A 27500-nucleotide genomic window follows, 5' to 3' on the forward strand; every position below is an offset into this window, starting at 1 on the left:
TGTGTGCACAAGGCCTTAGTTGTGTGTGTGTGTGTGTCTGCATGAGGCCTTAGTTGTGTGTGTGTGTGTCTGCATGAGGCCTTAGTTGTGTGTGTGTGTGTGTGTGTGTGTCCACAGGGCCTGTTAATCCTGTCAGACGATCAGTGCCTGCAGAGAGCAGAGAGACTGGCCAGGCCAGGGTGAGGGTGAGGGATTAGATGGTGTAGTGGCACTCACCGTCACACTCACCGTCACACTCATGGAGGACAGAGGGCCTTTGTCCAGCATGTCTGAGCATGGAGTCGCCACTCTCCACCGAGTGTGACGAGGATTCAGTTTCTCAGCAGAAACCAGATACACACACACTCACAAACACACACACGCACTCACAAACACACACACACACACAGTACAGCACTGTATAAGCGTGACAGAGATCACTCTTAGTGTGTGTCTGTCAGCTTAAAGCCTGTGTGTGTGTGTGTCTGTGTGTGTGTGTGTGAGTGTGTGTGTGTGTGTGTGTGTGAGTGTGTGTGTGTCTGTTTGATGGTAAGCCAGGCAGACAAAAAGAGGTGCTGGTTACAGGAAGAGAGATGATATTGAGAAGGTGTGTGTGTGTGTATCGCTCTCTGTGTGACAACACTTGACAACCATTGTACAGTGTTGACTGTCTCTACGGCGATGAGGTTCCAGACTACTTCTCCTCTGAACCCAATTGACCTTTGCCCTTTGACTCCTGGGTTAGAGGAGCAGGCTGCTATGATGAGGAGGCCCTCGCCTGTCTGAGGTCACATGCTACTTCAGGAGTTAAGGCTAAGAAGATTAGAGAGGGAGTACCTCACACACACACACACACACACTCACTCACACACACTCACTCATACACACTTACACACACAGTTTACTTCTTTATTTGGATTTGATAAATAAGTACATATCATGGCAAAATCCAAATTTGGTTTAGAGGAAGTATTAAATTGCAGACAAAGTTTCAGTCCATATTGTGTATTAAGGGTAAAGGTGACACCTGCGCTTCCAGATGAAGACACACACACACACACACACACACACACACACACACACACACACAGGCAGGCAGGCAGGGAGGAGTGTGGTGACTGACTTTAATCAAATACTTTTTGTACAAGAGGTTCATCAACAGAGAGTGCACAAAAAAAAAAACATTTCACATTTTACATCATTTTACATTTGACTTAGAGCATAAGAATTGTGTGTGTGTGTGTGTGTGTGTGTGTGTGGGGGGGGGGTCTTGGTAGAGTCACCAGGATTAGGAACATCAGAAATATTTATCAAAGACGTGACATCTAGCCGAGAGTGTGTAGAGTGTAGAGGAGTTTCTGTTAGCACAAGAGAAAGGAAGGGGGTCTCTAGGGGACCAGAAAGAGGACACTGTACAGACAGACTGCAGAGAGTGTGTGTGTGTGTGTGTGTGTGTAGATAGAGGGATAGTTTAAGCCACACTGAAAGTGCCATGGATATATGGCTGGCAGGTGTGTGTGTTTGTGTGTGTGTGTGTGAGTGAGATCAGAGAATGGTAAGTAAGCACGCTGAAAGTGCCAAGGGTGAGTTGGCAGACAAGTGTGTGTGTGTGTGTGTGTGTGTTAAAGGACAACTGCTACACTAAGGTGTCCTTACGTGTGCTTGCAAGGATAATTGTTATCCTGTGATGTGTGTGCGTGTGCAAAGATCACTGTTACATTACTCTGGTTTTTGCAGGCCTTGTGGTGTGTTTGCAAGGATAACTGTGCTCTGGTGTGTGTGTGTGCGTGTGTGTGTTTGCAAGGATAACTGCTACCCTTTCTTGTGTGTGTGTGTGTGTGCAAAGATCACTGTGCTCTGGTGTGTGTGTATGTGTGTGTGAAAGGATCACTGCCACCCTGTGGTGTGTGTGTGTGTGTGTATGCATGCTTGTAAGGATCACTGCTACTCTGGTGTGTGTGCATGTGTGTATGTGTGTGTGTGCTTAGAGAGATGGGTGTACTCAGTGCCCTCCTCCTGTGTAACTGTCCTGTAACTGTGCAGACTGATGACCTGTGTGTGTGTGTGTGTGTGTGTGTGTGTGTGTGTAACTGTACCCCACTGCTAGCGGTGGCTAACTGAGGGGTTGTGCAGACTGATGATCCGTAGGCCGTCATGTTCCCGTCACCCAACCTGACTCTCACGTCACACTCCACCCTCCCTGCTGAAGCCACAAGGGCATGCCTCCACAGCAGTAACTCACTCAAGAGTGTGTGTGTGTGTGTGTGTGTGTGTGTGTGTGTGTGTGTGTGTGTCAGGAGAGTCAGGAGTCAGCTGTGTGACGTTAACACTAAACAGGCTGGTGTATGATGCTAGCCTTCAGGAGCGCTACCTTCAGACACAGAACTGAACACATGTCATGGTTAGCACTGTGAAGCACTATTACTGCATGTCATGGTTAGCAGTGTGAAGCACTATTACTGCATGTCATGGTTAGCAGTGTGAAGCACTATTACTGCATGTCATGGTTAGCACTGTGAAGCACTATTACTGCATGTCATGGTTAGCAGTGTGAAGCACTATTACTGCATGTCATGGTTAGCACTGTGAAGCACTATTACTGTCCCTGAGGAACTGTAGGTATGGACTGGTGGCTGAGAGATCCTCACACACACACACACACACTCAGACACAGAAACACACACACACACACGTGTGTACATTTATCTGTTGTACTGTTGTACTTCCCTGAATGAAGACCACAGAAAAGCATCATTAAAAATAGTAACTATTAGAAGAGCACTGTAGAAAAGAGTGGTCAGTACAACCAGTGGAAAGTACACTTAGCTTATAAGGTGCCACAGAGATAGAGCGAAGGGCCACTGAGAGTGAGATGGTGTGTGTGTGTGTGTGTGTGTGTGTGTGTGTGTGTGTGTGTGTGTGTGTGTGTGAGAGAGCTACATAAAGAGACACAGTGAGAAAGAGAGAGAAACAGGGTTAGTGGGGAAAGACACAGATTGTCCATCCAGTGCACCTGTGTCTGTGAGCATGCATAGGGATGGCTGGTGGCTGGGGGGGGGGCATGTTCCAGTGAGGGGGGGGGGGCATGTTCCAGTGAGGGGGGGGGGGCAGGTGTCACTGGTCTTAAAAGAGTGTGGACAGAGCATGCTCAGTGGTGGTGGTGGTGGTGGTGGTGGGGGGGGGGGGGGGTGCTCGTAAGTAGCAGCTGGTCCTGGCTCAGGTTGGGTCCGTGTGTCGGCTGCTCTGTGGAGTGGTTGTGAGCGCGCTCAGATGAGGGCCCTGAGCTCGTCGTCGGTCAGCTGGTTGACCTCCATGATCTTGAGGAGCTGCTCGCTGTAGCGCGCCTCGTCCTGCAGGAAGTGAGGTATCCGCACGTGCTCCATCACAGCCTGGTCGCGGAGCCTCTCTATGTCCTCGAACGACACCTACACACGCACACGCACGCGCACACGCACACGCACACACACACACACACACACACGCACACACGCACACACATACAGGCCAGGCTTGCAAGGTTACCATCTGAGTCCATAATGATTACAAGATTCATGCTCTGATTGTCTAGGAGAAGTAGCTTCCCCCCCCCATGCCTTCACATTGAGCTCCATGTGGTCTCTCATTTAAAACATTCAAGTCTTGTCGTGTCACGCGTGCTTCCAAGATTACCATCTGCTGCACAGGCCGCAGGCCTTATTGTGTCACACTTCACTTACTTATGCAAAATGGCAGACCTCAAACAGCTATCAGACTACACAAACTCCTGACTGAAATATCACTTTTAACATCCGATTCACCGAAGCAATCAGTAAGAGTTTAAACAGTGGAAGAACATTACATTACAACTGAGAGGGTGGATCTGTCATGAGCTCATCTTCAGATCTCTTAAGTATTCAGCCACTGATAGGGGAAGTGTGCATCGCACCGATGGCTTTGAGTTCACACACACCACAGAGAAGCAGTGATGGCTTTGAGTTCACACACACCACAGAGAAGCAGTGATGGTTGAGTTCACACACACCACAGAGAAGCAGTGATGGCTTTGAGTTCACACACACCACAGAGAAGCAGTGATGGCTTTGAGTTCACACACACCACAGAGAAGCAGTGATAGTTGAGTTCACACACACCACAGAGAAGCAGTGATAGTTGAGTTCACACACACCACAGAGAAGCAGTGATGGTTGAGTTCACACACACCACAGAGAAGCAGTGATGGCTTTGAGTTCACACACACGACAGAGAAGCAGTGATGGCTTTGAGTTAAAATACACCACAGAGAAGCAGTGATGGTTGAGTTCACACACACCACAGAGAAGCAGTGATGGCTTTGAGTTCACACACACCACAGAGAAGCAGTGATGGCTTTGAGTTCACACACACCACAGAGAAGCAGTGATGGCTTTGAGTTCACACACACCACAGAGAAGCGGTGATGGTTGAGTTCACACACACCACAGAGAAGCAGTGATGGCTTTGAGTTCACACACACCACAGAGAAGCAGTGATGGCTTTGAGTTCACACACACCACAGAGAAGCAGTGATGGTTGAGTTCACACACACCACAGAGAAGCAGTGATGGTTGAGTTCACACACACCCCAGAGAAGCAGTGATGGCTTTGAGTTAAAATACACCACAGAGAAGCAGTGATGGCTTTGAGTTCACACACACCACAGAGAAGCAGTGATGGCTTTGAGTTCACACACACCACAGAGAAGCAGTGATGGCTTTGAGTTCACACACACCACAGAGAAGCAGTGATGGCTTTGAGTTCACACACACGACAGAGAAGCAGTGATGGCTTTGAGTTCACACACACGACAGAGAAGCAGTGATGGTTGAGTTCACACACACCACAGAGAAGCAGTGATGGTTGAGTTCACACACACCACAGAGAAGCAGTGATGGCTTTGAGTTAAAATACACCACAGAGAAGCAGTTGCACACTGTGATGACTTGAGTGAGTGTGAGTGTCACTCTGTGATGACTTGAGTGAGTGCGAGTGTGAGTGTCACTCTGTGATGACTTGAGTGAGTGTGAGTGTGAGTGTCACTCTGTGATGACTTGAGTGAGTGTGAGTCTGAGTGTCACTCTGTGATGACTTGAGTGAGTGTGAGTGTGAGTGTCACTGTGTGATGACTTGAGTGAGTGCGAGTGTGAGTGTCACTCTGTGATGACTTGAGTGAGTGCGAGTGTCACTCTGTGATGACTTGAGTGAGTGCGAGTGTGAGTATCACTCTGTGATGACTTGAGTGAGTGCGAGTGTCACTCTGTGATGACTTGAGTGAGTGTGAGTGTGAGTGTCACTCTGTGATGACTTGAGTGAGTGTGAGTGTCACTCTGTGATGACTTGAGTGAGTGTGAGTGTGAGTGTCACTCTGTGATGACTTGAGTGAGTGTGAGTGTGAGTGTCACTCTGTGATGACTTGAGTGAGTGTGAGTGTGAGTGTCACTCTGTGATGACTTGAGTGAGTGTGAGTGTCACTCTGTGATGACTTGAGTGAGTGTGAGTGTCACTCTGTGATGACTTGAGTGAGTGTGAGTGTCACTCTGTGAATACATAACGTCTTTCACACGCCACATTAATAGGTTTTAGCAGAAACTGGTTACAAACACTTGAAGCGATATGGATCATTGAGTATTGAAATGGGACACTCTGGGCAACACAAATCACACGGATAAATACTGATCCCCTTCCCTGCCACCAGGGGGCTCTAGCTGCGCCCTCACCTTCCCCAGCGCCATCAGCAGAGGAAAGTCAATCTTCTCCCGGTGCCGGAGGATCTTCAGGATGCCGTCCAGGTACACTTGGTCCTTACTGAAGCAGCCTGAGAGGAGAAGGGAGAGGAGGAGAGGAGGAGAAGAGAGGAGTTTGTCTGTGTGTGTGTGTGTGCGTGCGTGCGTGCATGAGTGTGCATGCATGCGTCTTTTTGTGTGTGCATGTGTTAATCTGCGTGCGCGCGCGTGTGTGTGTGTGTGTGTGTGTGTGTATGCGTGTGTGTGTGTGTGTGTGTATGCGTTTGTGTGTGTGTGTGTAAGTGCAGTGTTAATCTGCATGTGCATGTGTGTGTGTGTGTGCATGTGTTGGCCAGTGCCTTCAGATGATGAGCTGGTGTTTGTGCTGGCACAGACGTCCACACTCACTGGCATATTCATGCTGTTTGCACACACTAAGCTGTGCTGAGACTGTGTGTGTGTGTGTGTGTGTGTGTGTGTGTGTGTGTGTGTGTGTGTGTGTGTGTGTGTGGGGTCAGGAGGAAGTCACTGGCATGGAAGTGTGTTATATCACAGGGCAGATCATGGCCTCTCTGTTGCACTCATAGTTATTTATGAGGTGGAGGGTTATTGGATATTACAGAGTTATTAGATATCAAGCAGTTAGTGCCCAGCCTATTGTGATGTGTTTTATTACACTGTGCTATGGGGCATGATATTTGATGGAAAATGATACGTGTGTGTGTGTGTGTGTGTGTGTGGTGTGTGTGTGTGTGTGTGTGTGTTGTGTGTGTGTGTGTGCGTGTGCGTGTGCGTGTAGAGCCAGGAAAGTGCCTTGAGATGATGAGCATACTTGTGCTATTTGATGTCTGATGTTGAGCGGTATCATGCTGATTAACATTGCTGCAGTGTTATTTGAGCAGTGCCACAGGGGGAGAGTCCAGGTCCGTGGGTTAGGGCCAGTTCACTCTGAGTAAGCAGTAGACCTCCTAATAGATGAGCCCTATGGCTGCATACCCCTAGCAAATCATATTTTATCTTATTTTATCTTTTGTCACTTTTGGGTTTCGTTGTTCTTGTTATATTATGATGTTGTTATTATTAATATTGTTGTGTTGTTATTATTATTACTGTTGTGTTGTTGTTGTTGTGTTGTTGTTGTTGTTGTTGTTGTGTTGTTCTGCTCACCTGGCTGCGAGGTGTCTGTCTGTCCTCTCTTGGCGCGCACGCAGTAGTCCCAGCGCGTGTTGGGGTCGTGCAGGAAGCGGCCCAGGTCCTGGAACAGCTGGGCGAAGGGCATGCAGCTGGCCTGGTGCACCGTGTAGTACAGCAGCGCCGCGCGCCACAGCGTCGGATCCTTCCGGAACAGCACGCTGTGGATGCTGGCCAGGCCCTCCTCCGTGGGGTTCAAAGGTCGAAGGTTGTGCTTCTTGCGGCCGCTGCTGCTGCCCCAGGGCTGCTGGCCGTTGTTGATGCCCCGGAAGTAGTGTGTGCCTGAGCAGGGGGGCGCATAGGTCAGGGGCGGGGCATGGATCAGGGGCGGGGCATGTGTCAGGGGCGGGGCATATATCAGGGGCGGGGTATAGGTCAGGCGACAGCGAGAATCACATGACATGTACACATAATCACATTCCCTGAGATTTGAACACCTGACTTTAAAGAGTAAAAAGCTCAGTTGTGTGAACGCTAACTCCACACATCATGCCCCACTAGCAGTTAGCTTAGCTAACTTACTTAGCCCTGACATGTGTCAGCATGTGGCTGTTCCACACTCAGCATTCAGTTGTTCATTAATCGCCTGAAAAAGGAACAAGACCCAGAGCTCATTCAGCATTCACTCACACACTCATACACACTCACACACACTCACTCACACACTCACTCACTCACACTCACTCACTCACACTCACTCACACTCACACACACACACACACATATACACACACAGAGAGCTCATTCAGCACTCACTCACTCACACACATATACACACACACACCCACTCACTCACATACACACACACACACACACACAACACACACCACACACACACACACACACACACACACACACACACACACACACACACACACACACACAGAGTGAAATGGAGAAGAGTAAATCAGGCCAGTGGAAGCAGTCAGTGATGAGTGAGGATTGCCTTTAATTACTGAGTGCTCTGGAGCGCTTGCTGCCTCTGCCTGACGCTAACTTTAATCTGACGGCCTGTGCTGAGTGCTGCCATCCATCAGGCACACACAGGTCTCACTGTCCACCACTCTATCTCTCTATCATTCCATCCCCCTGTCTCTCTATCATTCCATCCCTCCATCTCTCTATCACTCCATCACTCCGTCTCTCTGTCCATCACTCTATCTCTCTATCACTCCATCCCTCTGTCTCTCTATCTCTCCATCCCTCTGTCTCTCTATCATTCCATCCCTCCATCTCTCTATCCCTCTGTCCTTCCATCTCTCCATCCCTCCATCTCTCTATTACTCCATCTCTCCATCCCTCTGTACTTCCATCTCTCTATCCCTCTGTCCTTCCATCTCTCTATCCCTCTGTCCTTCTATCTCTCCATCTCTCCATCCCTCCATCTCTCTATCCCTCTGTCCTTCCATCTCTCCATCTCTCTATCCCTCTGTCCTTCCATCTCTCTATCCCTCTGTCCTTCTATCTCTCCATCTCTCCATCCCTCCATCTCTCTATCCCTCTGTCCTTCCATCTCTCCATCCCTCCATCTCTCTATCCCTCTATCCCTCTGTCCCAGGTGACTTATGCCTCTATTGTAACTCCATCCTGCAGCCCGGCTGCATCTCAGCGCTCCCACACAACAGAGACGCTTCAGCAGGCCAGCAATTATAGATGAGGCTCATAACTCACACTGCTCAACAACACAGCATCTCTTAGCAATCAGAGCAAGTGATGGGTCATATGTCTCAAACACACACACACACACAGCTTCATCAGCAAGAACAAACAGGCACATAAACAAACACACACAGACGCACACACACAACAGAGAGCTACTGTCATTGACTCCTTAACCAAGAACCACTCAGAGCCTCTGTGTACAAATTACTAGCGGTAAGGCACATACACATACATGCAAACACACACGTACACGCATACAGCTGCACACACACAAACCCTATCTCACACACACACACATACAAACACACACCCCTACCTATCTCACACACACACACACACACACACACACACACACACACACACCCTACCTATCTCGTGTCTAAGCATGCCCTCCAGCCAGTGTTCTCGTGCGGTGGCCATGTTGATGGTGAGGGTGGGTCTGCTGTTCACTACCGTCATGGAGGCCCGGGACAGCAGGTCGTCCGTCAGGTGCACCACGATCTGAGGAGACACACACACACACACACACACACACACACACACACACACACACACACACACACACACACACACACACCTTCACTATGGGAACCTTCGTGTCACCAGGGTGGGCCTCAAACAGAGCCCCAGCTCAGCAAACTGGCTTGCATATATCCACACTACACTGTGAGTCACTTTGGAGCAAAATGGCTGCCAAATTAATACATGTAAACTTCAATCCAGCAAAGGGGAACCCGCTTAATGACATGGGGTTGGTCTCAAACTCACAGGTTAGTGAACTACAGTACCCAGAGGGCCTCACAGTTTGTTGATGTCTTCAGGTCTAAATAATTCCAGAGCGGTGTTCTCCGTATTCCCTACATGTGTTCTACACAAACCCAAACAGCTTCAGTGAGCACCGACACTCCCTAGACTCACAGATCCAAACACACGGACAAATGATTCATAGGCCAACATGTTCCTGTTTTTCTGAGTTATGTCTGCGTGTGTTCATTCCATGAGCAAGAGCAGTACAGCATTAAGGACAAAAAAGCGTTTTTGTGAGTCTGGATTTCGTTTGATTGTTGTTTTGAAAAGAAGAAAAAAAGATTATAAAAAGAGAGAAGCATTATGTTCCCCTTACATAAATCAGAGGGCTCTCCCTATGAGTCACATGCGTCTGCAGAACGTTCCAGAACAAACTCTTTTTAATGTCCTGACAGCATATTTCTCCTGCTGTTTGTCACCCTACAGTGGGGAACTGTTGAGTCATGCTAGAGATAGGACCTCGGGGACCAGATGTAGTTGCAAGGTTTTAGTTGTCTGTGGGCATTTTTCTCATGACTTGATTGGCCGTGTCAGTTCTGCTGAGCGGATGAATAATCTGTTGAGACATATTCCCACAAACCCAGGGGACAGCAAGGTCACTCACCACCACAGTCTGCTCTGGGAAAAACACACACTGAATCAGATGCTGCTGCAGCACAGACACACACACACACACACACACACATACACACACACTGAATCAGATGCTGCTGCTGCACAGACACACACACACACACACACACACACACACACACACACTGAATCAGATGCTGCTGCTGCACAGACACACACACACACACACACACACACACACACACTGAATCAGATGCTGCTGCTGCACAGACACACACACACACACTGAATCAGATGTTACTGCTGCACAGACACACACAAACACACACACACACACACACACACACACACACACACACACACCCACACACACCCACTGCTGTACTCCAAAACGGTCTGTGTCTCTCTGTGGGAAGTTACCTGTAAGGCACATTACATCTGCACGTGTACACCCAGCACTGCAGTACATACTGCCCTCCATCCAATAGGAACGAACACAGAACATGCTTTACTTTTGAATACATATTTGTAAGTTAAAGTACAGAACAAGTGAACCTTTAGTAAAGAGTAGAGTTAAATGCTGTAATATACTCAAATATTCTAGTATATTTAGCATTTCAAAAGTGAATCCTAAACCTCTCCGAAAGGACCTGTGTAATATGGTGTGTGTCTCTGCTGTGTCTCACCTCCCCCAGACAGCCCTCCTTCTCCATGTACTTCTTCACCTGGTACCAGATGCGGCTCTTGGTGAGCAGGCTGCCCCCGGTGGCCTGTTCAAACTTCTCATAGTTGCCGTACTTCTGCAGGGCCAGCTCCATGATGCGCACCGCCTGCACACAACACACGGAGAAGGCACAACACACCATGACATCATGAGCTCCTCAGTCATCCTGACTGTCGTAGCATTCCATGTAGAACACTCTAGAATTATTTCACTGAACTCTTGAGAATTCGATTTATGCTCATGTATAGCATTTGTGCAAGATGATGTCTGAGGTAAAAAAAAAAAAAAAAAAAAAAAACGCCTTAAAAATCTTTGTGTGAAAATGTTGAAACTGTAAGGATTATATTTCTACAGGTCATGTGATGAGCCATAATTCTCTCGAGTGGTGAACATCTACATGTGCTCAGTGATATTGCTGCACCATGACGCTTTGTGCTTTTCTCTTTAGCCAGCTCCCTACACTCCTGGTCCGCCCACTGTCTAACATCACACACTTTACACTCCAGGCTATCACGTCATTATTACCATCTGTGACGGGGCACCTGTGTGACCCGCCACTGCAGCTTGTATGCTGCTGTTTTAGTGGACTGGGTGCAGGTGTTTTGTGTGTGTGTGTTGCATGTTCTATGTTCGTGTACGTTTACAGTTTAGAAATACATCTATATGTATCTTGCTCAAGACGCGAAGCTATCCCGACCTTTAACACCATCCTTATGCTAACCCCTGAGTCACATCCACCATCAAAAGAAGACTGGAGAAAGAGACCGTTTGCTCATTGGTAATGACGCCTCTTCCTTCTCTCTCTCTCTCTCTCTCTCTCTCTCTCTCTCTCTCTCCCTTTAAGTGTAGTAGTGTCAGGAGATGTTAGGACTGAGGTAACTACAACAGATCCTGATAGAATGTAGTTTTCAGAATAGAATGTGGAACACGGAATGTGTCTGTATCTCTGTGCAGTGGGATGCAGGCTTACTGGCCTAGGGGCTTCTGTGTGGTCAGCTGTCCGGTATAATCAATACTGACCACCACAGATCATTACCGCAGTCAATCACAGCCCTACCACATAGAGCCATTACGCAAACCTCACATGGACAACCGCCTAGCACTCAAAGAATGAAATAAGACTGTGCCGTCCGACGTGTGCTTAGTATTTCCACATTGCATGCATTTTTAAAACGTCCATATTTCCACACAATTCTCTTTCTTGTCATTCCTCAAAAGAGAAGATCCTGCAGTGAGTTTGGGTGAGACTAAATAAGCAGAGCTCCGAGCAGCTCTCGATCGTCTCGTGAGTCTGGTGGTTTATTTAGCTTCCAGATGATCCTCCAGAGTTCCTGCTCAATGGAAACTCATCCCCTTTCAAGGAAGCTCGGCTTTAAAGCAGTTGATGTCACTCTAGGACTGCAGGACTCCACTGGCAAAAGCACTTAACTAGCAGCTAGAGAAAGTGTTCTGAGAAGTGTCTGAAGCTCCTTCCTCTTTAGAAATGGCTTGTCTCAGAACTGGCACTGGGTTAAGAGAGGAGGAGAGAGGAGCTGAGTGGAGATAAAGAAGACAGGAGGAGAGGAGAGGAGAGGAGAGGAGAGGAGAGGAAGAAAACCTCTTGGCATCCTTTTACCCAGATTCCTGTTCAATGTTCTCGTGTTTCCCTAACGCTGTGGGTGACAACCTGAAACTAGCCAAGAGAACGCCTGCCACCTCTCCACAACACTGATCCAACAAAGACACACCAACTGTAAACAGAACAATGGGAACCATAGCAACCCAACTGTTCTGTCTAGAGTGCATCCACCATGTCGGTAGTCTGTGTTGGATTCTGTGTAAAGATCAGACTAATGGTCATACACACACATCACGGTCATACACACACAGGTCACGGTCATACACACACATCACGGTCATACACACACAGGTCACGGTCATACACACACAGGTCACGGTCATACACACACATCACGGTCATACACACACAGATCACGGTCATACACACACACATCACGGTCATACACACACATCACGGTCATACACACACAGATCACGGTCATACACACACATCACGGTCATACACACACATCACGGTCATACACACAGATCACGGTCATACACACACATCACGGTCATACACACACATCACGGTCATACACACAGAGGTCACGGTCATACACACACATCACACACACAGGTCTCTCTCTCACTGTAAGGGAAAAACCTCCACCTATAAGTCCTTTTCAAAGTGTCAGTTTACTGACTCTGTTCTGTTCCAATGAGAAGAATGGAAATGATTGCTTAGCTTTCTTGCTTGTTGTTTGAATGTTCGTTGTTGTTACATAGTGCTCGCAAACAGGGTCGCGATGGCCCAGAGCGGTTTCAAAATGAGCCGAGCTCTTGAGTGACAGCTGTGGGTGTCAATGACAAGCGAGGAAGAACCTTCTCACTGGGTTCAGTGAGTTCACTACAAAAAGGATCCATTCACATTCATTGCTGGGCAGCTTCAGGCTCAAAGAGGAAAATAAATCCTCCAAACTGTGCCTAAGGTTAGGGGGTTGGCGCCAGGCGCGCTCGCTGAGTGAAGGTTGTTCTTTCCGAACCCGGATTATCCAGTTCTGTTTACACAATGAACACCAAACGGGTCCGTTAAGCTGTGATGATAGTGTAGCATCCAAACGGGTCCGTTAAGCTGTAATGATAGCGTAGCATCCTCTGACCTCTCCAGCAGCTCATCTGTCCTGGCTGCTTCGCTGACCTCATCACTCCGCTGTGTTTAGCAAACACCGATCGATCGCACTGCTCTGCTCAAGCACAGGTCTCTGGACGCCTGCCTAATGACTGGATATGTGAGTGCTCTTGTTTTTCCACTTCAACCCTGTGTCTGAGCACCACTGCCATCTCCTCTCTGCCTCCTGAGGCCGAGGCGCCGTTTCTCTTCTGCCTCCTGCGCTCGCTCTCCAAACCTGCCTGCCTGCCGGCCAGCTGGCTCCCACCAGTGGAGCGATCCACTCCACCTGTACCCAGGTGAGCAGAGACATGTTCCTCGCCTTGGCAAAGAGCAAGGGGTGAGGGTGAAAGGCAGGTGGAGGACGAGGAGGAGGAGGAGGAGGAGGAGGAGGAGGAAGATGAGATGAGACGCAGATCAGACGCTCTTAAGTTGGCTCAGACTTAGGTTGGCACAGACTGGATCGCGCCCTCACTGAAGCCAACGGGATTACCAGAGTTGGCACCGGCGTATGAAGAGAGGTGGAGGTCAGGGCAGTCTGTTGTAGCAAGTCAGGTTCCGCTCAGCTGTCTTACTCAGTGCCAGCCTGGATCGTCTCACACTTACAATAACTATATTAGAATATTATCTGGCATCATGCCAGATGGTGACTGTAAATGTGGCATCATGTATCTGATGTGTGATATTCAAAACCTCATGGATATTAGGTTTCAGCGTGACAAAACTGTCGAGTAACTCTTCAGCTGTAATGACAGGAGGACAAGGAGCACTCTGTGTGTAGGTTCTGGCCACCTCTCCTCCAGCGCTGCCATTCAATCTGATACATTATACACTACAGATGCCTGTGTCGTTGGGATATTTGTTGATAATGATGTTCAAATCTACAACCAAGCCACCGATATCCAATACCAGTGATGCCAGACGCACTGGTAAAACCAACAAATTGTGTTTTTTCACTCCGCAGAATAAATTCTCTACAATCTGCTAGCTGATACCTTCCTTGTGTTTCCTGTGTGGACATCAGTGTGTGTGTGTGTGTGTGTGTGTGTGTGTGTGTGTGAGTGTGTGTCTCACCTGCGTCAGGAAGCGGTCGGAGGCGTTGTTGTGTTTGGCCAGCACCTGAGAGGACACAGGGTTGCTGTACTCAAACTGGGGGTTGTAGGTGTAGTTGGACTTGAAGAACTTCAGCTTCTCCTTCTCCACGTTGGTGGGCTTGATGGCCGTCAGGATGCACAGCTTCTTGATGGAGTTCTCCGCCTCGCGCGCAACGCCACTCTTTGGCAGGAGGGGGAGCTTGGTGGTGCGCGGGGCGTTGCCCAGGGCGCTCTTGCGGGTCTGGATGCTGGGCCGGGGGGCCAGGCCCATGGTGCTACCCAGCACCGTGATGCTCTGGCTGAGCCTGAGGCCGCCGCCGCCACTGCCGCCGCTCGCCTGGAGGGCTCCCGCGGACAAGATTGCCGGGCTCTGATGCGCGTCTCCACAGGCCCCCGGCGTCGGCAGCATCAGGGACCCCACCGTGCTGGAGGCGCGGCACTTATCGTTACGCCCCGACCCCACCCCCGGCCCCCCCGCCGCCTGTCCGGACATGGAGGCGCAGCGGAGGGCCCTCCGAGGCCGGTGGTAGGGGGAGTGTTTGGGGCTCTGGCGCTCTTCCTCCTCGCTCTGCAGCAGCACGTTGAAGCTGCTGGTCCCTGTGGTGAAGAGGTCCTTCAGCACCCCGGATGGCAGGCGCTCCAGGCACAGCTGGCTGGGGCTCAGGGGCTTCTCCGCTGGGCTCAACACGTGCTTCTTAGTCTGCTCCACCTCTGGCCAGTGGAGACACTCTATGGGGCAGACAGGCGGAGAGAGAGATAGGGAGAGAGAGAGAGAGAGATAAACAGAGAAAGAGATAGAGAGAGAGAGAGAGAGCGAGGGGGGTGGGAGAGAGAGGGGAGGGAGAGAAAGAGAGAGGGAGAGAGAGGTGACGTGTTTTTATTCTTGTTGTTGTGTTGTTTGTAATATAACACTATGCTCCTGTAATTCACTGTACATAAATGGTCATGCCAAAAAAGCTATTTGAATTTGAATTTTAGAGAGAGAGAGAGAGTAAATGAGAAAAAGAGAGGGGGAGAGATACAGGGGAGGAGTGAGAAAGTGAATGTGAAAAAAAGTGGAAGATAGAGAGACAAAGAAAGAGAGAGAGACAAGAGAGAGAGGTGACGTGTGGGTAACGCAAGATGTTTACTTTAAGCAGTGGCTTAACAAAGTGAGGCCCATTCATTCCTGGAGGAGCGTGTTCTATCTGTACTTGGACAGACTAATCCTCTTACTCTAACACGGAGAGAGAGTGAGAGACAGAGCGAGAGAGAGAGAGAGAGAGAGTGAGAGACAGAGTGAGAGACAGAGAGAGAGAGAGAGAAAGAGCGTGCATGAGGGAGAGAGAATGAGAAGGGAAAAGGAGTAATATATTTGGGCCAGTTTCTGTTTCTAAAAAACAAGCTGTCAAACTGAGACCCACACTCGGTTCTGCTTCCCACTCGGGAGGGAGAGAGAGAGAGAGAGAGAGAGAGAGAGAGAGAGAGATGGAGGGAGGGAGGGTTTCTTTGTGGCCACAGCATCCCACGTCTCATTTGCTTTTCAAAGCCACACACAGCTCTCATGCGCTGTCCTAGACAATAACAGCTTCCCACTCCACACACACACACACAAACTCGGCTTCAAACGGCGCCTATTATAGCAGCGCAGATGTGACGGTGCGGATGCGTCTATATTTAGCCAAGGCTACAGCGAGTATGATGTAAGCTTTCTCCTGCTTCACTGGGAACTAGGTGTATCACACGGGCTAGTCATTATAAAGTGATCCTGATGTCAGTGGGCAGAGGAGAATAGGAGCGGGATCAGGGGCATGGGACGCCTCGGTGCTGAGGGCCCGCGGGCGGCATCACTGCCAGCTCCGCTGCTGCGCTCTGGCACGCGTAGTGAGTCGGAAGAGAGTGGCATCCACAGCACACTAATGACTGAGCCTCCGCGGGCACCAGACAGGCTGAATGAACACTTAGGCTGGATCCACGTCCATTTAGAGAGCGACGGCTAAACTTTTAAGAGGGTGCAATCAAGGGGGGTTGAGAGCTCTCAAACGCTGATGTTTACAAATTAGCTTCAAGAGTCATGAATCATCACATCAATTTGCTTCTACGACCATGGAATGTTTCCAAGTCATTGCCTCATACTGGTTCTCCCTTCTATATAGATGGTATGGACTATGGCGTGATGTGATGGATTGTGTTTCCCCAAGAATGAATGGTCAATCTGAGGTTTTTAACAGCAGATTGAAATATTTGAACTGAGCTGAAGTACTTTTCTGACACCTAAGAGAGTCCATCTACATCACCATCCAAAACATGTCAAGCAGTCAACTACGAAATATATACAGGGGAATTCTAAGGCTAGGACTCAAGCACTTTTACAATGTCAATCTTCACTACATAACCACGACATTTTTATACTGCTCTATTTCACTTATTCTGGGACTAGTTAATGCGAACTGACAAGATCAACTATAATGAGTAAACAGTTAGTGGCCTATTTTAAGTAATTTCTTCAGAAATGAATTTGGTCATTTAGTTATAACTTATAATATAGGATAATAAAAATAGACATGACTATGGACGAAACAATGAGGCAACGTTAAAAACCTCCTGAATACCCTTAGGTTCAGGGCATACATTATAGCACTGAACTCGTTTAAATATGATTGAAGAATAGCCCAACACTTTCCATAAGGTTAAATAAACGCAGTTCTGAGTTCTGCGCGAGCTGACAGCTTGGTCATATGGAGTGAACTGTTGAAATACTTTGTTCTATTACATTTGTCAAATAGATGAGGAATTTTTAACACAACGTTTTCTGAAAATGCACATAAAACGAAATAAATACATACCGGTAACCTTGATGGATTCAAGCATCATTTTGTTCCTTGGATGTCCACCTCGATGACTAGCCTAAACTACACGACAGAGAACACGATTTGGCCAGCTAGCGTGACGTGACTACTCTTTCCGTGGCTCGTCTGTACAGTAAGTTAGCTAAAGTAGAAGACGCAAATAACTCAGCTAAAAACGACACCGCTAGCAAGACAACGATGACTTGCTAGCTGGTAGCAGGTGTCTTCATTCGGACCGATTCCCAAATGAAGACATAGTTACTGGTGGTAACTACAGCAGTTGCAATGGACTTGCAGTTGCATTCGCTGAACCTGGATGGTGTGACTGATAGAGCGAGGAGGCACGTCTTGTTGCCATGATACACAATTACGTCACATAGAAACAGTCACTTGGAGCGTCATATCCGTTCCTCTGTCGCACAGGTAGATGAATCAAAGCCCTTGGGTGAATGGAACCGGAGGTAGCAAAACACATTTTCATTTTTACTCCCTGATAAGTCTGTCTCATCCATTCAGACCTCAAGGCTACCGTGTCAGTATTTCAAGAATCTATTCACTTTACAAGACAGGGTCCTCGTGATGTTTATGACTCAACATTGTATACATGTTTGTCACTAGGTCAGTAATGGGCTATGTTTTGGACAATAGCCTGATTAAATGATGATCGTACCTTGTATCTGAAAAGTGTCTGACAGTGGCATTATGGTTCACTCTTTGGGTATCCATGTTTCGGTCAGTCAGGCAATCAATCTATGTCTTGTACTGGCACAATAAAGGCTTATAGAAAAACACTGACAGTCTCTGTAGTGGCCTCCTGCGTGTGCATTTGGAGACTGCTGCAGATGTGCTGTTTGTCGAGCCTGTTGTGAGGGAGAACCATAGCTGGCATGGTCAAGTCAAGTCAGCTTTTACAATACAAGTCTTCAATACATGTCTTCTCCACATATAGTTGTTATCAAACAGACAGGGGAACATCATTTTGTTTCTTGAGGACCACAGTGCAACGCACAATGAATATACATATAAAATAATTAAGTAGTGAAAGAGTAACTTCAAACTTCAATGTTGTTTCAAAATGAAATATGGCAGTGGTTGAACAGAAACCCTCTTTTCTCTACTCACCCTTTATAATAACAAATATGATCCTGACCATCTCAACATGTATCACAATATCATAATCTCTACAGATTTCATAAAATTTGACTGATGTGAAATGAAGTCCAGGTCAGATTTACTGCCAGATTAAAGTATCAAACACCCTAAAATAGTCTCTTTGATGTCCTTCTGGTTATTGTGATATTCATTAAATATTTATTTTATTTAAGTGTTAATGTTGTCAGACTTTTTACGTTTTTTTGTATTCATTTCTTTTGGACTGTCATAATGCCATTAGATGTCGGGTACGTCATTACATGGGCGGGACTTAATGAATCTGGTTACAACGTTTGCTCATTCGTGTATTCAACTGCCAATCAAGCTTTCCGTGTCCGTTGGCGCCTGCGTAGCGGGCACAGCGCTGAAATTCAAATTTGAACAGATGTTTGCGTGACACATTAGGGAGAACTGGTGCGTTTTCTGATAGAAGACGTTTGCCTTTCAGCAGGGCAGGTTTGTTAGCTAGTGTTAACCATACAAAACAAGCATCCCGAACGACTGGGAGGAATCTGGTTTAAAATGGATCCATTTACAGAGGTAAGTTTTATGTTTTGAAATGAAGAAATTAGCGATGGCTAGTTAACGTTATCCATCTTTAGCGAAAAGTTAACTCCGTTGTTGCTATAGTTAAAGCTAACCATGCTAGCTAGTGAACTAGCTAGCAAGCAAGGTATACCTTACTTGGCATTTTGAAAACGTTATTGTTTGTTGTGTTGAATCCGTGGTGTTGAATATTGAGCATTTATGAATATTTGTTGTATATAACGCACTTTAACAGAGGAATAGCGATTTACGAGGTCACTATCTAGCTGACGTTAATGTTACCTGTAGTGTGGTCCAGTCCGCTGTTACAACAAAACAAATATTATTTGGGCATATTGGGTTTCTTACATCGATGTTATCTGAAGTATCCATGGAACGGTTCCTAGCTTGTTAGGTAGCTAGTTCACATTAATCTTATAAAGAATGGGACTAACGATGTCAATGCATGTTCGTGAGCACACCCTTTTAACCCACTCTAAACGTGTACATCAGTCTGTCCTAAACTGCGTGACTACAATGAATTTCCCTCGTAAAAGTAACTAGTCGTTTGCCCACGGACAGTGTACATTTAGCCAAGTGTTACTTCCCCAATTCGTACTGATTTGAAAATGTATATGTGGAAATGAAACGTTCTGCAGCACCAAATATCACACGACCATGCCAGTGCTTAGTTGCATATTTATTTCGAACTGCTGACAAAATTGACTTCCTTATTCGCACGTTTGAGTTCAGAATTATTTTCAGTAAGGTGACCACTTGTATATGTACGGGGAGACATCTGTGAAAGAGTCATTGTCAGGCAGTTGTAAGAAACTGCAGTTGCTGCCAAATTTGATTTACCTTTATGGAAATGTGGGTGTTTTAACTGTGCACGCTTTCATCCCTGACCAATAGAATCAAAGTTTTACTGGGTCACGTGTCAAAGCATGGCTCATTCCTTGGGAATGACACCCACAGTAACTGAACTTTCCATAAGAGTCCCAGAGCCAGCTTGCAAGCGGAAAACCAGCAGGAATGTGTTGGGTCTTGCATAGAAGGAGGGTGATAAACCACAGTCCGTTGCCACAGGAATGTTTACTGATGAGGGGAACAGAGGCTTGAGGAGGCCGCCTTGGTCTGACTAGTATTTTTGAATAATGCCCAACGTCTCAAGGCACAGTTAGGCTAAGGTTATATTTAGAGCACTGTATTGCTTGGAATTTCAAACACAAGTACTAACTTTTTTTTTGTATAATCCCCCTTTTGCCAGCTTCAGCAGCATAATGCGCATATATTACTACCCTGACATTCAACACTGTCTTAGAATGTTTACAAAGCCGATGATCCAGATTAACAGCCTCTTCCAGCCACTTTAGAGATTTTTCCATCCTTAGGTTCACCAAACAGTGGGTTATGTGTCTTGTTTTACAGCAGTCCTTGTTTGACTTTTTTCCAAACTAGTGAAATGTCTCTAAATGCCACACCTTCAGGTAGAATATCTTCTTAACGGATGTTTGTTCTGGTGTGCCGTCCCTTTAGAAACTTCTGGAGCGCACTCGTGCTCGGCGTGAGAACTTGCAGAAGAAGATGGCGGACCGGCCCACGGGCGCCAATCGCCCGATGGCAAAGAGGAACCGAGAGCCACTGGCAGAGAACAACAGTCTGATCAGCGAGACACCCGTCGAAAAGGGTACATTACTCTGCTTCATCGTTTTTTCTTCATTTCACAGTGACATTCCTCTTCGTGTGATTTCTTGGGCCGTTCAAAATTGTTCCCTGCGAAGAGCAACAGTTCATTTAATATATTTTTTTTTTCATATATGGAAATCTTTAGTTCTGTAGTATTTGGAACATCTTTTTTATGGGCTTTTGATTTAATTCATTGATTTCCCCCCAACGGTTGTAAGTTACAGGCTGTCACTAACAGTTGTGCATGTAGTGTCACTGTGGAGGGGTCTTCATGTGTTGCTTTTGAAAATAAATATCAAGAGCTCTAGTCCTAATCACGCCCCAGGAAGTGTCACCACTTCCTGTCTCCACTAGTCCTTTGTGTTGAGTCCTGGGAGCTGTCTGTCAGACGAGCCGTAACGGAAGAATTCTCATACTGTACTTGTCCAAGCTGTTTGTCACTCCAGCTGTTGTCTTGTTATAGTCGTCGTTACACAATAAGGGTTTATAATATCACACAACATCTGATTGGCACATATTGTGTTTGTGTTAGTACATTTTTTAAGTTGATTCGGTATGATCACTTGTGATGTTGAGAGGTCTGGCTGTTGTGGGAGGTGCCCAATCAATAGCATATGTTTGTTTCTAGAATTTATTATAAGAATATTATTGTTTGATTGTGTTTTGTGTGTTCCAGTGTTTTTGCCTGGTCACCATGCCACAGAAACTCAGTGGGTTATATTTTGTAGTCCAGTGATTGTCGGGGCTGGCGAGAGTAATTTTGCCCCTGGTTGGGTTTTCTGTGTTCTAGTGCCCCCTTCCGCTAAACCTTCTCCCTCCAAGCGCCGCTGCTCAGATGAGAATGCCCTCAAAGTTCCCGAGGCTGAGAGCAAGCAGCCAGTGGTCTCCCACACACACACTCCTCCCTCCACAGAGCGCGTCGTCGACAGGAAGCCTCCCAGAGCCCCGGCCAGCGTGCACTTTGCCCTCTCCTCGTCTCTGGAGAGAGCTGCCCCCACCCCCGCTCCCGCCCCCACCCCACCCCCCTCAGAGCCCCTGGCCGTGACCCCCAAGCCTACCCCAGAGGTGGAGAAGATGGCCGTGACCCCCAAGCCTGCCCCAGAGGTGGAGAGGATGGCCGTGTCTCCCCCAGAAGAGGTCCCCCGAGGCAGGAACATGGAGACGAAGCCCTCGGTACCCCCGCCGGAGAGGGAGGGCCCGACGGACAGCTCCGCCCCAACCGCCAACGCCATGAGGTCTCGGCTGCAGAGGCTGGCTGCACAGAGACACAACTGGGACGCCGAGGGTAAGAGTCCGGCTCTGGGGTGTCTTCTGACCTCACAAGAGCACACTTCATTCGGCTGTCTCATTAGAGCTCATGTTTTCAAAATGAAAGTCTGTCCCCGCAGGAGGAGTTTCACTCTTTCTGGCCTTGATACCCTTGTGAATATCGCATGTTCACGACCACTGTGGCCTTGGTGCCCCCATGATCTGCCTTTATTTATTTATTTATTTATTTATTTCAAAGACGCTTACCAGATATTGCTTGGGAGTAGAGCAATCTAACCAGACGACTTCACTTCTCTGATGCAAAGTTCTCGACTGAAACATAAAGTTATCTTGTCAGTATTCCCGTATAATGTTACTTCGCCCATTTCTGCTCATCAAGTTTAAACTGATGATTGGAGAAAGATGAAAGTTGCGTCTACGTCATAGCCGGATTGTAAGCTCCATTCGATCGAACGCTTTTAGAGTCGAATAGGCTACAGTAAACTCTCAAATACAGGTCAAACGGACATACATTAGCGAGATAAATTGTTTATGTTCGTTGTTATGGTTAACATTCATAACATTTTATGTGGAATGGTGATCTTTTGCCCACTTTATAGGCTAGTTGTCCCTATAACTTTTTCTTCTTTTCTGAAAGCATGCCAAGGAAGGGTCAAATGTATTTATAAAGCACATTTAAAAACAACTGACGTTGACCAAAGTGCTGTACAATTAGAGTAGGAAAATCACAATATAACATATAAAAAAAAAAGCTACATAAGAGGGATAGGTTTAGCTAGTCAGTAAAATTTGTCAAATTCAGTAAAATAAAAATGTTTTTTAACTTGACTGCCTTGATGCCCTTACACTTGGCTTAAGTGCCCCAAAAACAACATGCCCTGCCAAAGGCCAAGTGGCCTTGCCCCTAAAATGATGAAATTCCAAGCCTGTCTGTCACTATCCTAAAATGTGTGAGTTTATTGGTCAGTGTTGTCCTTGTGCTTTGTGTGTTTTTTTTTTTTTTAATTATTTTTTTCTCCATTGTAAGATAAATTCTACTGAGAACTTATGAAACTCAAAGGCAATATTGAAATAAATGTAAATGTCATTCTCTTTGCTGTTGATTGGCAGGTCCCGCTGATGCCGTTGTCACGGAGGCGTCCTGTCTCTCCCCCCATAAGGCCCAGAGGTACGACATGCCCCCTGACCCCGAGCCCCCATCCTCGGGCATGGGCAGGAAGGGTCGCTTTGCCAACCTTGCGGCCACCATCGGGTCGTGGGAGGACGATCTGAGCCATGCGGCCGTCCGCAAAGACAATGCACAAGGGGCACCAGCGAAGCCTGGCACTGCCTCCAGCGCTGCCCGCGCTCCCCCGCCCGCCAGCTCTGCCCCCAGAGCCTGCGCCCCCACACAGCAGACGCCCGCCGCCAGCCAGCACGCCCCAGGAGCACGCCAGGTACGGAGGGGATCATCAAACTCTACCCGCTCAGAGTGACATAGTAGGGCTTGGTTGAACAGGGTGTTTAGTATTGGCTATATACCATGTACCTATATACCATGTCGCTTTAATTGGCTCTGCCACGTTGCTTTTTATTATTTTTTTTTAGCTCGGTTCAAAGTGTGTGTGTGTGTGTGTGTGTGTTTACATGGGATCATCCTCCCGTCTATTTTCTTCACATGCCTAGGAGTTTTCTAGATGCATATATAATGTGTGTTTCTCTAATGATGCTGTGTCTGTCTCAGCCCCCGCCGTATTCTCCGGTGAAGTCCAGCCGCGTCGTGTTGCCGAGCGCCCAGCACACTGAGGTTCCCGAGCGCCGTCCTGCTCAGCAGACCTCCCGGGGTCTCCCTTCCCCCGTCTCCAGCCCCCAGAAGACTCCCCTCTCCAAACAGCCCAGTGGACCACCGTCCAGGGGACTCCTCCCAGCCAGCCCCCAGAAAAGCCTCTCGTCCCTGGGAGCCACAGCTCCGCAGAGCCCCCTAAAGACCCAGGGCTCCTCCAGGGACCTGGACTTGGGAAAAGGGGTTGTTGGTGCCAGCCCCCAAAAGCCCACCCAGTCCAGCAAGCCCTCTGCAGCTGCTTCTGCCCCGTCCCAGTCCCAGTCCAGGGAGAGGGGCGCCAGAGATGCCCCCCCTGCACAGTCCAAGGGCGCTGCCGGAACACCAGGTGAGACTCACGCCCTCTTCGTTACAGTACAACTACGACTAGTTTAGTTTAGTGAAGAAGAAGAACAGAAAGATGGCTGGAAAGGAGATAGAACTGTCAAATGGGAGTGTGCTCAAGTCCTTGGAGAAATACACGTATAGAATGTAGACAGCATAAGAAATGCTAAAAATGAGGGAACATTATCATAGAGAGTATAAAGCAGTTTCAGTCTGCTGGTGACTGACTATATTAGTTGAACTGATGCGATACACTGAATGACACCGTGTATGGCTGATATGTAGTTTATGTGTATATGTGTGTGTATAAATATATATATATCTATTAGTCCGCTGTGTCTAGTGTATGTATATATGTGTGTGTGTATGTATGTATGTATGTATATATGTGTGTGTGTGTGCGTACTCACACTGCTGTTTGTGTTGTCTCTGGCACAGGTGTGAAGTCCTTCCTGGAGCGCTTTGGGGAGAGGTGCCAGGAGCTGAACACCAAGAACTCCCCGTCTGCTGCCAAGGGTAGCCCCACTACCCCCACAGCCGCCTCCGCGGTCACCCCCAAATCACGTCTGGTCCAGGAGAGACTGACCAAGATCCAGGGCACCACCACCACGGCCGACCTCACTCAGAAGCAGAAGATGGTACCCAGTTCTCTTTGAGTTATCATGTTACATTTACATCTTTTCATTCAGCACACACTTCTGTCCAAAGTGACCTACAGCAATCATTAGGCAGCCATGTTTATTATCAGTATCAGTTCCTTCTGAGGTTGAGTCCGTGTCACATCTGGGTCCATCAACTGAGGTACAGGACGATGCTATCATGAATCTGTCTGTCTGTCTGTCTGTCTGGTTGTGAGATGTGCAGAGCTGATGTGTGATGTGTTTTAATCTGTCATCAGGAGCGTGAGCTTGAACTGTCACAGATTCGCAGTCGCTTCCAGAAGGGTAACTCCTCAGAGAACAAACAGGAGGTAGTGAAGGAGAAGGTTGACCCACAGGTACGTGTGTTTTTAAATATCTTATGATACCTAACTGAGTGAACTGTAATTACTGCATATTAAATTCTGGGCTGCAAAGCCTGCTGCCATTTAAAAACACACCAGCACACCTGATGCTTGTTCTCTTGCAGGAGAGTGAAGTCAGTGATGAGCCTCTGGCGCCCTCTGGTGGTGACTTGAGCATAGCCGCTGAGACTAAATCAGCAGGTACAGAATGCATTGGGGTTTTTTTTTGGTGCTGATTTTAGTGATTCTTAGTACTGAGACTCGGGTCTTGTTTATGATGTATGTTTATATGTATGTCTTTGTTTGATGGCTGACAGCTTATATGGTGAAGTTAGTGTTGATTTGAATGCGACCCGACACATTATATTATCTCTATGCTCCTGGTTACTCATTCTATGGCCGTCAGTAAATACTTATGTTGGTGGTGATGATAAATGTTTGATCTCCACAGAGAGGCACTTAAAGCCCCCTGCGACTCTAACTTCAAGCCCGCTGAAGAAAGTAGATGTTTCAACTGAGAAGAAATCAGAAGAGCTCAAGGAAGTTCAGAAATATGGTTTGTAAAAGCGTTTTGGTCATCTTCCAATAATCTTTTCGGATGTCTGTTGGGATCATTCAGTGTTGTGGGACGTGAACCCTGACCTCTCGACCAGCGGTGTTTTAAAGGAGGTGTTTGTGTGTTCCATCTTCTCAGGTGCAGAGAGAAGTCGGGATATGAGAGTTGAGGAAGAGGAAGAGGTCGAGAAGGAGATGAACGTGGATGGCTCCATCAACTCGGCGGTCATTAACGACCTGTTTGATGGAGTCTTGGGGGAAAGCAACGAGCTGAGCGGCGATGATGATGACGAAGAGGAGGGTGGGCTCAACATCTCGTCCATGTCCCTGTTGACCCCAATGGTGGAGACGGTGGCTGCAGTGGTCAAGAGCCCAGAGAGGAAACACATGGTGAGCCCTACACACACACACACACACACACACACACACACACACACACACACAATGGAAACGTATACACCTACCCTCCCACACACACACACACACACACACACACACATACACACAAACATATACACACACACTGGAGAGCAAACTCCTAGTGACTCCTGGAAAGTGTGTGTGTGTGTGTGTGTGAACACCTATATGTTGTCGCAAATACCTGACCATTTGTATAGAGTTCTCACTGTTCCCGTCTTATTGTGTAGACTCCCTGAACACTACATCCATCCATCCATTCCAAGACTGACTTGCATTCTCTACATTTTCGAGCTCTTGTCCTTAGAGTCCAGCAGAGCTCGAACCACGCCAGACCTGCTGGTTTAAGCCTCACTTTAAATCTGTACGAGATTATGAGGTTTGTGTGACAAACTGACCTTTGAAATGTTCCCTCCTGACAGACGTCGACCCCCGCTAGCTCGTTCCTGGAGAAGAGCAGCACCCCGGAGAGCGCCTCCAGCAGGCCAAATAGGTTCCAAAGGGCACGCATGCTGAAGGCCGGTTCCGCTGACAGCCTGGAGAGTGCTGATGGAGAACAGAACCTGCTCTACAGGTAAGGAAACCCCTGCAGCCATCATGGCCCCCGGGCCTCTTCTCTGCATTTAGAACCAGGGAACCTGCTCTACAGGTAAGGGAACACCTGCAGCCATCATGGCCCGGGCCTCTTCTCTGCATTTAGAACCACCTCTCTGAGATGGGTCAGTAGGTTTATGCACGCTTAGTTCTACCTCGATGGCGAGCAATACTTGGGGGAAATCTAGCTTTCATCTGCAGGGCTAGTTGGCAGATTTCTAGGGGAAGTTGATGTGTGTACAATCTCTAGTCGTACAATAAATTCCCCTTTCATTCTCCAAAGACTGGATTCATAAAGTCTATATAAAAGCTGCCTTGTGTGGGGCTTATGAGGCTCATACTCTCGCCCTCCCTCCCTCCCTCTCGTGTGTCAGTATTGATGCGTACAGGTCGACTCGTGTGAAGACCGAGACAGAGAGGCAGCACGTGAAGCAGGTGATCGTCAGGAAGGAGGATGTATCCCAGAGGGCCGAGCTGCAGCCCCGGGCCGCCAGTCACGTCAGCATCAAGCAGAGGATGAAGGTGAGGAGCGCTTTCATTGGTCAACTGACCTAGCAGGAGTGCTCCCATTGGTCAACTGACCTAGCAGGAGATTACACTAGCAGGAGTGCTCCCATTGGTCAACTGACCTAGCAGGAGTGCTCCCATTGGTCAACTGACCTAGCAGGAGTGCTCCCATTGGTCAACTGACCTAGCAGGAGTGCTCCTGTTGTTAGTTAACATTGCTACTACAATGACCGGCTCATAAATCTTAGATGACCATTGACGTGTTCATATGAATGTGGTGATGAAGATCTTTTATGCTTATAGACATAAGACCTTAGTCACCTCAAGTGACCTCAAATTA

The 27500-nt window shown here is 47.7% G+C and overlaps 2 protein-coding genes across 3 annotated transcripts in view; one reads left to right on the forward strand and one right to left on the reverse strand.

Annotated features, from left to right (window-relative positions):
- Nucleotides 1–3166: 3166 nt before the first annotated feature.
- On the reverse strand, nt 3167–17686 carry si:dkey-222b8.4 (uncharacterized protein KIAA0895). The gene is made up of 7 exons (XM_012834482.3): nt 17304–17686; nt 14459–15207; nt 10637–10780; nt 8939–9071; nt 6885–7190; nt 5712–5809; nt 3167–3404 (listed from the first exon to the last, which is right to left on the reverse strand). Exons 1-7 carry the CDS (start codon nt 17329–17331, stop codon nt 3246–3248), a joined length of 1617 nt encoding a protein of 538 aa, XP_012689936.2. The 5' UTR covers nt 17332–17686; the 3' UTR covers nt 3167–3245.
- Nucleotides 17687–18837: 1151 nt separating this feature from the next.
- Nucleotides 18838–27500, forward strand: part of anln (anillin, actin binding protein) — a 17977-nt gene continuing 9314 nt past the window's right edge. For both annotated transcript variants that reach the window (XM_031586315.2, XM_031586316.2), the window contains exons 1-12: nt 18838–18998; nt 20523–20673; nt 21463–21957; nt 23052–23377; nt 23665–24088; nt 24523–24722; nt 24983–25081; nt 25213–25288; nt 25539–25643; nt 25782–26032; nt 26482–26633; nt 27028–27175. In XM_031586315.2, coding sequence (XP_031442175.1) covers nt 18981–18998; nt 20523–20673; nt 21463–21957; nt 23052–23377; nt 23665–24088; nt 24523–24722; nt 24983–25081; nt 25213–25288; nt 25539–25643; nt 25782–26032; nt 26482–26633; nt 27028–27175 — 2445 coding nt within the window. In that variant the 5' untranslated portion in view covers nt 18838–18980. The remainder of the gene's footprint in view (nt 18999–20522; nt 20674–21462; nt 21958–23051; nt 23378–23664; nt 24089–24522; nt 24723–24982; nt 25082–25212; nt 25289–25538; nt 25644–25781; nt 26033–26481; nt 26634–27027; nt 27176–27500) is intronic.

This window comes from Clupea harengus, chromosome 19, assembly GCF_900700415.2.
Source record: "Clupea harengus chromosome 19, Ch_v2.0.2, whole genome shotgun sequence".
In the NCBI taxonomy this organism is placed as follows: domain Eukaryota; kingdom Metazoa; phylum Chordata; class Actinopteri; order Clupeiformes; family Clupeidae; genus Clupea; species Clupea harengus.

Bases quoted from the DNA above. Each gene is read 5' to 3' on its own strand.
- si:dkey-222b8.4 (XM_012834482.3), bottom strand. From the start codon at position 17,331: ATGATGCTTGAATCCATCAAGGTTACCG. The intron at 15,208-17,303 runs GTATGTATTTAT...TCTGCCCCATAG, and splicing joins TGAATCCATCAAGGTTACCG to AGTGTCTCCACTGGCCAGAG. The intron at 3,405-5,711 runs GTGAGGGCGCAG...GTGCGTGTGTAG, and splicing joins TGCTGATGGCGCTGGGGAAG to GTGTCGTTCGAGGACATAGA.